Below are 11,682 nucleotides of genomic sequence, written 5' to 3'. Positions count from 1 at the left end.
AATAATAATAATAATAATAATAATAATAATAATAATAATAATAATAATAATAATAATAATAATAATAATAACAATAATAATAATAATAATAAACAATAATAATAATATATACCATAACAATCTCGACAATGCCTCTTACATACTAACTCAAATCGAACAACTCTTTACACTTTGTAAATATAAGCCAAACAGTGTCCTCATGCCTTAAATACTATCTCGACAATGTCGCCTTGCCTGACAAACAAACTCCGACAACGACATAAATAAGAATCGGACAACATCTTAACCTCGTAAATATAAACCCGATCTCACATTGTCCTCACGTCTTAAATTCTAATCCGATAATGTCTCCATGTCATAAATGCAAAAATTTCGATAATGCGGTCAGGAAGCAGATAATGTTTTGATTCCTTTCAATGCCTGGCTTTAAATGCTTTCAAAATATGAATCAGTGAACATTTTTCTTTAGCTTGTTTTTTTTTTCGAAAGATAAAAAGAACAAAATGATTCACAAGAAAAAAAAAAGATGCCGCAATAAACCAAATTTTATTGATCGTTGTTTTCAACAAAAAAAAAAAAGTCCTGCTAAAAGTTCGAAACTAAACGATTGGAAATTTTTTTTTTGTGAAATGCATTCGGTTATAAAATCTTTGGAAAAGGTTTGTTTACTTTTATACTTTCTTCTTTAATGTTAAGCATACTGCTTGGAAATTAATGCAAAAAATAAATTTTAGATAATTTAAAAAAATTTCAAACAAATTTTTAAGATGTACAAAAGTCAAATGTATCTTTGAAAGCAATAAATAAGAGATAAAAGAAAAATCGAAATCCCTTCTAATAAATTTGAATATTTCGACAAATTCGCATCCCGAAAAAAGCAAATGATAATTAATAACAGCTAATTACATTGAGGGAGCAATTTTATTAGTTTAGAGATTGCTTAAATCAAAAATAAAAGTAAAATGTGTCAAGTAAACTCCAAAAGTGCATTTGAAATTAAAAAAAAAGAACATAACAAAAGATGAAATGAAATAAATTTGAATGAATTGGAAAGAAAGAAAATATTTATTGTACAAATATGAAAACATCAAAGGCTGAAGTAAAATCATTATACTAAAGAGAAACAAGAATACTTTACTTTGCTAATGGAAAAATAAAAAAAAAAAACTGGAATTTTGAAAGAAACAATTAGCAAATTAATCAATTACTCGAAATAAAACTTTATAACTTACTTTGAATCAATGAAATTATTAATTTGACAATTCTGCATTAAATTTTGTTCTAAATATTACCCAATATGGATTCTTAGTGTGATTATTTGACAATAAGCATCAAATGAGTTAATAAGCGTTATATTACAGCTATTAACGAAATAATGGAACGGTTTAATGAATATCAAATAAAATGCAATATATTACCACTTTTGATTTATGTCATCCCGTAACAGTATCGGTTATTATTCATGTAACACAAAGTGACTGTTCAGTTCATTAATTTGATGATCTCAAAAAGTAATACTATTGAAATTCAATTTGAGGAAGCATTGAAAAAAAAAAAACTGTATGAAATGGTATTGTATATGTATGAGGACATTTAAATAAATGATATATATCATTATGGAATAAATAAACAAACGGATGAAAGAATCAATAAAAAAAAGAAAAAAATTTTGCTCTCTAAAATCACGCATTTTTTTTAATGTTCTTTTAATCTTTGACATGATTTGATGACAGGAACCGGTATACATTCATAGGCACATATTTGTTGATGTGAGTGTGGTTATGAGTCATGGTAAATATAAAATACGAATTTTATACATAAAATAATTTGTATTAACAATCAACAACTAAGGATGTAGGACATCATAGTCGAATAGAATTTAGTAAATTTATTGAAAGAACATGTAAAACATAACAAATTGAACAATATCACCATATACACCATATATTCCTACAATATTATCGCAAATTGGTCAAAGAAAATGAGTGTCAAAATATCAATTTACTACATAACTGTCATTTAAGTATCAAATATTCGGTATAGGCGATCCTAAAGGATCCTAAAGGACCGCTATCCTAAAGGACTCGAAAAAAAAGAAAAAAACAGAACATAAATAATATATATAATGCTGAAGTAGAACCACGAAGCGATTAATCAAAAATTTCGAAGTTTTAACAAAAATTTCGCACTGCCATAAAAATAAATCCACCATTAAGTACCCGTCTAACATTTTATTTCCTGATTAAAGGAACCAATTAAATAGCAGAGCTTAAAATAATTATTTACTACAATTCCTCTTTCTTCTTCTTGAAGGCCGGTCCAGGGTACTGTCGTCCTTCCAGTGACACTTCGCTTACTTGCGGTTGTTTCAACAAGAAATCTTTTCCTTCCCATGCTTTCGATCCATCCGCAAACATGAAGATTGCACGATTGTCGTCGATTGTGAATGTCTGGAAGAAACAGCTTGCAAAGTTGTCTTTCACCTTTTTACGACAAAGTGATCAAGTTAAAGCGAAATTATTTGGAGGCACTTCAAAAGTTGGACTTTTAAGAAAATAGTACCGTCAATGTAATATGCGATATACCTCCTACTAACAATACGGTTGTGTGTCTCTCGAAGAAATTGGCTAATTCATCAGCGGATCGTCTTAATTCGTGAATGAACAGAAGTGAATTCCCCTCTCGCTAACAACACTTGAAAATACGTCCGTCTTCGATTCCACTTATTCATTATAATTCCCCTCCACACAAGTCAAATTCTCTTGAAATGAGTTATAAGTGAAGGAAAATTCATCAAATGAAATTCTGGAAAAACAACCTGAACATCGATATGGTTGTTGAAGAGACTGTTTCGCCATATCCCAATCCATTTTTCCGTGTAAAACTTCTCGGCTCGTCTGCCATTAACATCACCAATACCAACAAACATCATCACGGACTGTCCCTTCTTTGATAGCATCATTAATTCCTCAGGTGTTTCCGCCTGCATCCGCACATAAGCATTTGAAAAACTAATATTTTCAACCACTGAATCAAATTTAACCCGTGGTGTACCCATAAAGTCGAGGAGGTGAGGTATGGCAATGTTAAACAAGTTTACTAAATAATGAGAAGCAAAAAAAATAAATAAATAAACGAGTATGAAAAACTTTCCATCCCACATCAAAAGGTCTATATTAAGAAGAAATTTCCCATATGTGAGTTAAACCTCGTATAAAATTCCATGAAATTTTATTAAGACAACAAAATACACCTTAGAATGCTCCGTCCTTTAGATCGACCCTATCAGCGACTTGTTTAAGAAAGCTACTTACGACAGTTACAGAAATGCACACCTGTTTCATGATCTTATCAAGATCCGGTTGCTGTGTTTTTCGTTTATACGGTGGCAATTCATCCTCTTCTAATTCATCGTCATCATTTTCCTCCCATTGGTCGTATAATCTTTCCAGATCGCGTTCCGTATAATCACGAATATCCCATAAATTTCAAGAAATATCGACCATTTTAACTTTTATTTAGCTTTCGATAACTTTAACACTTATTTTTACTTGGTAATTTTAATTTTTACTAAGACTTGAAAATAAAAAATGACACGTTCATGAATGCAACGTTACATATGAAAGTCTCAAGGAAAGATGCCAAAAAAAAAAAAGAACATAAAGCACTAACTTTTTTTGCTTCCTTTTGTTTCGTACAATTCACGCAAGTGCTAGCAATTAGCATGCATAGTGTAAACCAAATTGGCATCACTAACATAACGAAACAATCCCGCAACTGAAAACTGCAAATCAAATGACAATTACCGAAAAGAGTTGCTAGAAGTAAAATTGCGGCCCGCGTAAATCTCCGTCACTTTCATAAATACGTATGATGTGTTTTCCTTCAAATACATTGTTAATACTAACTGTTCAATTTGTAAAATAGCACATCTAGTGTTAATTTAATACGAAATCGATTTAATAAGTTAATTTGTTCTTAAAAATTCCTTCCTTTATTTGGCCCAAAACATACATTAACTTTTCAAGCTTTATATTCTTATGACATTGATAATGACTTGTTTTAATGATCTTATATTCATCTTTTACTGTCCTTAGAATTTTTTTATGAAACTAAAAAATAATATAGAATAGATATATTATTTATTTTTTTATTATTATTTATTTTGTTAGTAAAAAGCGTTTACATCAAACAATTCATTGTTGTAAATGATGAAGTGCAATTGTTACCATGAATTTTAATGCTTTCTTAATCGTTTTCATTATTTTACTTATCCATATATGTAATGCCTATATATGTGATGTCCATTACATATAATATCCATATGTGATGTAATATTGATCAAAGTTTAGTTTAAAGAAAACTTTATAGGCTATAAATGGTTAAACAAACTAAAATGCTTTATTGGCTCAAATATTCCCATAATTAATATTGTTTTGCTTTATGCATAATTAATTTATACTCATCATGCACATATTTTATATGATAAGAATAACAAATTTTCATTAAAATTTCATTTCAATTATTCCATTATTTTCAATTATTCCAATTTTCATTAAAATTTCATTTCAATTATTTTGCTGTTGTTGTTATTTCCTACAATACAGAATTTTGTTTGTTCAAAATTATGCAAATACAGTAAATGTAAATTGGGAAAATTTGAATAAATGGAAAAAAAAATTTATTATAATTTATTAACATATGTTAATTATGCAAATTTAAATTTGTTGATTTAAATAATTGTGTTGTGTTGTGAATTTTATACAAAATGATTGTAATTGATTGATCTAAATGCAAGCATTAAATACAGGTTAAAACCAAAAAGAAACAAAAAAAAATGTTATTTTTTTTCAAAATGATTATTGATTTAATTAATTGTACCTAATTGAATGATAATATTAATTCTAGTCGAAATTTTTTTTGTAAATTTTTGATATCATATACTACTTTTGATAATATTGCATATTAATTGGCACTCTATTGCTTTACTCATATGTATTATCCTAAAATTTTTAAGATAAAAAAAAAAATATTTCAATGAATGATTGCAAAAAATTTGAAATAATTCGTGAATATGAGTTTACTTGAAGCAAATTGTTAGTATTAATGAGTAATCATATCATAGTAATAGTTATGATTATCAAAATTACTATCACATCTATCCTAGTGATACATATATCTATTTGATTCTAAGAAGATTATTAGCTTCATTAATGAAATCTTTTGAAAAGACACAAATAGAATGGTACCAGATAATAAAATGTACTATAGGGAAAGTAGTTAGAGGAAGGGTTGGGAGGTTGAAATATAATTTAAAGAAAAAAAAAAAACGGGTTTCGGCGATAAAATGTATGGCTGTTGTGAAGGAACTCGATACTGCTCAATAATGTTCAAAAATGAGCAATTACGGCAAATGATTGTCACTAATGTCAACAAAAACATCCTTTACCCTTCCAATCTTCTAACGCTTTTTTTTCGATCAATCTGATAACTGATAAATTATGATAATTATCAATTTTATTTTCATCATTCTCGTCATTTACTTTGCTCATTTCGCCTTCAATGCATATGCAATAATGATATTTTTCTTTTTTTTTATTTCTTAAAATCTGCAATTTTTTTTTATTATCCTGATAAGGTGATTGTTGATGATAATTATTATTATCATTGGCACATCTTTTTCTTATTTGCTCCATCTTAATTCTTGTAAAAAAAAAGTTTTATATTTGCTTTAAAACTTCTGTTATGGTTTGTTTGTTTGTTTGTTTGTTTGTTTATTCTGTTGAAAACTTTCTTTATTTGACCCAATTTTTCCTACAATTTTGTTTGTTTTCTCTCATTTTCTTCTTTTTTACTAAGAATTTGTGCATCATTTTTCTTGAGAAGGATAAAAAAAAAAGAAGGAAGAAGAAGAAAAGACTTTTCTCCTCATTTTTATTTAAAAGATTTCATTCTCATTTCACTCAATGAAATCAATTTTTAACATTGCCATTTTAATTTTCATTTTAATATTTCTAGCATTTATTTGTAAAATATTTCTTCTAATAATTCATTTATTGATTGTTTATTGATAGCTATGAATTAAATACTATCATTATAATAAATAACTAGTCAGATATGAATGATATGCTAGTTCATTAATCAGTATAATCAACTTAAATTTGATAATTAAATGAATTATTTCGTTTTATTTTTGATCAACTTAACTTTTTAACTTTTTTTTTCGAGCTTTTAATGATGGAAATTTCCTCAAATAAAAGCTTCACTTTCTTCTATTTGCTATATTAAAGGAAAATTTTAATTGGAATTAATAGTAATTCATTGGAAAATAATTCAGTCGTACTTTATGATAATTTTGAAACATATCTCGAAAGTTCATTAATCAAATGATCGCATGCTTTTTTTTTATCAAATGCACCATTTTTATTATCAAACTTTCTGTTGTTAAAATTTTTATTACTGAAGAAAAAATATTTTTTAGTAAATGGTTTTTTAAATTAAATTCCTCACTGCATAATTCAATCAATGCAATATTCCCTTCATATCGTATTATACCCAAGTGAGGAAAGAAGTAATTTATCAAATTTAAATCTTAAATTGTCATTTTATTGATGCTCAAACTAGCTATTTGTTTGACTACGTGTAATTGAATAAAATATAATATCTATCAAATGCCAATAAGTGATGTTATTTCCTTATCATTGATATGAACATTTTACTCGTAAATATGAGCTGATAAATTTGATAGAAATCAAATGATTGCGCTATTATAACCAAGCTGATATATGAAATTTTAATCAGTGATCCTTTTTTATGATCTAATTTTAAACTGTTTAAGGAATACAATTGAAATAGTTTGGAAAAGATTAAACAATGATTGATTTACTGTTAAGTATAAAACTCGACAAAAAATTTTTAAGAATTAGTTAAAATCATCCACTGAACATCATTTAAATTTATAACATGACAATCGTAAATGATTGTGTATGATCGAAGAAAGAAGAATGGAAGAAAAAATTCTCGAATAGTCGAAGAATGTCGAAGAAGATATTATCAATTCGTTTAGATCAATGGTTCCAAACCTTTACTTCATCAGGAGTCATTTTGGCTTTTTTATTTGTAGCACAGAGACAGAGACAAGGTTAAAAATAATAAATTCTGTTAAATTGAAAATAAATTTTAATCAAAACTTTTAACAAGTCAGTTTATCAAACACTGATAAGAACGCCTTTTTTTACTCATTGCATGCTCCGTTCTCACCGATCATACTTTTAGTTCTTATGAACTATCAATTGGAAAGCATCACCTTATAGAATTGATTATTTTATATATGCCCGAATGTTAATGAGAAGAAATAAGCCAAGGAAGGACTGATGTCATACGCTTTGTTCAAATGATCGTTGTAATTTCTGTAATCAGTTTTGGACAAATTAATGGTTGATGATAATATAATTTATGATAATTAAAGAATTTCAATAGAAACAATTAAATTAATAGTTGAATCTTTACGTATAAAATAATTTAATTACATGAAATAGAATAATTATTATTAATATCTTTCGAAATTTTTCTCAAATCATTTCCTGTAGCGTACAATTCGAAATTATTATTTGCTAAAGATCTTTTATTATTTCTATCACTTTATCATCACTGAATAATTTTACCTCCTTAATTACCTAATTCTTGAATGTAATGTTCTTGAACAAACAATCGTTACAGATAATGAGATCAAATGTCACTTAATATGAATTTAAATTATACGCTATTCAAAGATAGCAATTTTTTGTGAAATTAGCCAAATATCAAAAATCATACATTTATTGGATGATCATTAATGATTGAATGACTGTAATATTTCAGAAGAAGACTTTGTTATCACTGATAATTTCACATCTCCATAATTACCTAATCCAGTATCATAATCAAATTTAACAAGAAAAAGAATTTAAAATATCATTTTAACTTATTCGTTTTCAGTAAATTTTTTAATTCTTTAAAATTATTATTTTTTCATTTTGTTCTTTTTTTTCGTTTTGTTTTTAAATTTGCTTTCAAATTTACCTCTTTTTATCTCTTCTTTTTCTCATCTATTCATATTGCAAGAAAAAAAGACAGGGAGAAGGAGAGAAACAGAGAGAGAGAGAGAGAGAGAGAGAGAGAAAAAAGTGTTCCATTACAGATATGTAACAATTTTCGATTTCTTGTATCTGAAATACATTTTACAGTGAACAATAGTTTGTTAATTGAACAGTGTTAGATTTAACTGGTCAGTTGTCGCAAACAATTAACATGAGTGTCACTTTTGATTTTTAAAATTTTTCAAAAAATTTTAGCAAAATGAAGAATGGGGGAATCAGGAATTGGAAAAGTGTAGGGAAAAAAAGGAGAGAAAGAGATGGCGAGATTTTTGCAAAAAAGAGTATGAATATTTGATTAATTGGTCATTTCTATCGTGAGGTTGGTCAGTGAAACTGGTTTAATGTATAAATGAAATTCTCATTATTTGGTTTATATGATCGTTTGAATCATTAAGAGGAAAGGAAAAAAAAATGATTTTTTTTTTTCACCATTTTAATAGAAACAAATTTGATGGAAGAAATAAAAAGAAAAAAAAATTTTTTTTTTTGAAATACAATTGATAAATTTGAATAAATTCATAAATTAAACGTGATAAGGTAAAAATAAAACGAAAAAAAGTGAAATTGAAAAAGAAAAAAGAAATTTTGCAAATTTTTTTAAGTGAAGTAATTTGAGAAAAAATTTTTTTTAAATGTAATAACTTTTTTTTTACAACGAAATCTCATCAGTTTTTGTTTTTTCTCTCAATTACAGTTGAAAAGAGAAAGAGAGAGAGAGGGAGAGAGAGAAAAAAGGGAGAAAAACAATGAGATTTTTAGAGAAGTGAGGATAAATTTGCTATTTGCTTTTTTTTCTTAAATTAAATTCAACTTTTTCATTCATAAAAATGAAATTTGGCATAAAAGGGCTTATCAATTGTTTTTTATTAAAAATTTGATACCAAAAATTCCTTTTTTTTCTATAAAAGGATTGGGACATTAAATCAAATGTATTTTAAATGTTACGATTTAAATTACTTAAAATAAATTACTTAAATTATTTCATATTATTTAAAATATCAGAATTATTTTAAAATAAAATCAAAAAAAAGTACATCTCAATATGTTCTCTTTTATTTTAACAATGAATTAACAAACAGTGTAATGCATTTATTTAAATCACATTTTTTACTTGAAACTTTTTATAAATTAATTTAAAATTTAACCAAAATATATATGTTCTATTTATTTCACTTAAAAATTTAGTGGAGAATAAAATAAGATGACAATAATTTGAAATACTGATAAAAATGTAATAAAATTAAATTACTTATTTTTTTTTTTGTTAAATTTAGGATAAAATTGCTTGTAATTTTGTCCTGATTTTCATCTTTATTATTAATTGTGATTACTTATTATTTAATTACCAAACTACTTATGTTTATTACAAAAGTAATCAATGATTCATTGTATATTTCTCAAATATCAATTCATTTACATTGCATTTTATCATCTTTGGAAAATTTATAAATAGGAAAATAGATAAATTTGTCAATGTTGGGAACAAAAATTGATAAATGTTTCATTGTGATGCATAAATTATTATCATTTATCGATTTCAGAAAAGGAAAGAAAAATATGAATTTTGAAACAAAATAATAATTTATACCATTTATGATATATACAAATATATATATCAATATCTGTTATTAATTTTTTAGCAAAAATTTCCATGTAATTGTTGAATTTTTTTTCACTTTTTTTTTTTGAAGAATCAAAAATCAAAATACTTTCATATGAATTTGAAAGTAATTATAATACTAAATATAATAAATTAACAAATAAGTTTTTTTTTCATATTTACACCATTGTAATGAAAATGGATGATTGGTAAATGATATCGAAAATGTTATTTGATGTAATACTAATCTTCGTTCTACACGTGAAGGACGTATTTTAAGCTCCAACCAATTCATTTCAAACTCATTTCTTCTTTTCTTCTTTTATCCAGCCTTTCTTCTTCTTCTTTTTTTTCTCTTTCGTATTTTTTTCTCTTTCTTTTTTTTTTAAAAAAAAAAAATTAACCTTCCATTTTTCTAATAATTTATAAAGAAATTCAATTAATTTAATAAATCTTTTACTCATCCTTTCTTTCTCTTCTTTTTTTTTTCCTTCGTATTCCTTCTTTTCATCATTCTTTTCCTTTCCTTTTTCTTTTTATTTTTCGTCAAATTAACCTTCCGTTTTTTTATAGCATAAAAAAATTCAATTAATTTAATGAAATCATTTGAAAGGATGGCAAATTAATGTGAGATATTGGTAAATTTCGAAAAAAACAAAAAAAAAAAAGAGGCATTCGGAAATAATTTCTTTCCAACAATATATTATATATTATTGATTCATTTATTTAATTGGTATAAAATTTATAAATTAAGACAAAATTTAGTTAAGCAAAGTTTTACCCAAAAAAAAAATCTTTTTTTTCCGCAATAAAAAAAAGGGAACAGAGAGAAAGTAAATGAAAAAGATTGAAAAAAAATTGGGAAAAAAAATTTCGATTATACTCTTTAAATTCATCTATTTTATGATAAAAACCATTTTATGCATAGATTACTTACTTGTCAATTTGTCACCTAACGAATTAAAATACTTTGTTAAAACAACGAAACAATTTTGTTGAAAAACTACAACGTTTTTATTTCTCATTCAGATTTTTCAAAATCTTAATGTCATTTTTTTTTCAACAGCAACTCTAAAGATCATTCTGGAACAAGAATGTTCAGTGGAGTGGATAATTAAAATTTAAGAGAGTATAAATTGGAAGATTTTTAATTAATATCAATTGAAGCTTTCATTTTGTTCTTTTTCCATTTTTTTAAAACAATTTGGAAATGATATAATTTTGATTCATTTATCTAATTATTCATTCAAATTGAAATTTGCAGAGAAAAAATTCAAATTAAAACTTGTGGAAAGAAAATTTAATTTAAAATTTGTAAAACAAAATTTTTGAAATTTCATTTGTTGTTAAAAATTTAACGATAAATCTATCGAATTTATATGGGTGTATAAACTTTCAAATCATAAATTTGTTTCAAAAAAAATTTTGAAACTTGCAAGAATTTCAAATTTAAAAAGACATTACTCAATCAGTGTTGCACTTTTTTAAAAAATTACTTAAAATTAAAATTGAAATTTCACTTTGAAAATTTTCAAAGATATATATGCTCATATAATCAACACTTTCTTTTTCCTCCCTCTCTCTCGCCTTATTAGTATTTATTACTTTGCTCTCTCTCTCTCTCCTCCCCTTCTCTCTCTCTCTCTACTTATATTCATTACATTATTATATCAATACATATTTTCGTCATTTATTTCATCATTTTCCCTATCCTTACACATATGATATTTTTTAATTTTTTACTAAAAAAGATCAAAGATTATTTGCTTAAAATGGTATTGGCCAATAAGTTAAAAGGAATCGTAAAGATGGTGGTATATATCAGTTATATTTCACATCATTGTGCGCCCCGTGCGCAATTAGTTTATCCAATTGTTCAGAACTCTTACGCACAGCTGTTCAACTTATCTCTCTCTCTCTCTCCCCTTTCTCTCTCTCTCTCTC

General features: G+C 25.7%; 1 protein-coding gene across 1 annotated transcript; it reads right to left on the bottom strand.

Moving 5' to 3' along the window:
* Positions 1–2,285: 2,285 nt before the first annotated feature.
* LOAG_08844 (mesoderm development candidate) lies at positions 2,286–3,895 on the bottom strand (the record flags this gene model as incomplete). The annotated part of the gene is made up of 4 exons (XM_020447813.1): positions 2,286–2,450; positions 2,819–2,983; positions 3,336–3,444; positions 3,807–3,895. 4 exons carry the CDS (start codon positions 3,893–3,895, stop codon positions 2,286–2,288), a joined length of 528 nt encoding a protein of 175 aa, XP_020301994.1.
* Between the last annotated feature and the right edge of the window lie 7,787 nt (positions 3,896–11,682).

The sequence above is a fragment of the Loa loa genome (assembly GCF_000183805.2).
Source record: "Loa loa unplaced genomic scaffold supercont3.39, whole genome shotgun sequence".
Lineage (NCBI taxonomy): Eukaryota > Metazoa > Nematoda > Chromadorea > Rhabditida > Onchocercidae > Loa > Loa loa.
Note: the sequence above shows the minus strand (reverse complement) of the source record. Positions and strands in the feature narration are given on the sequence as shown.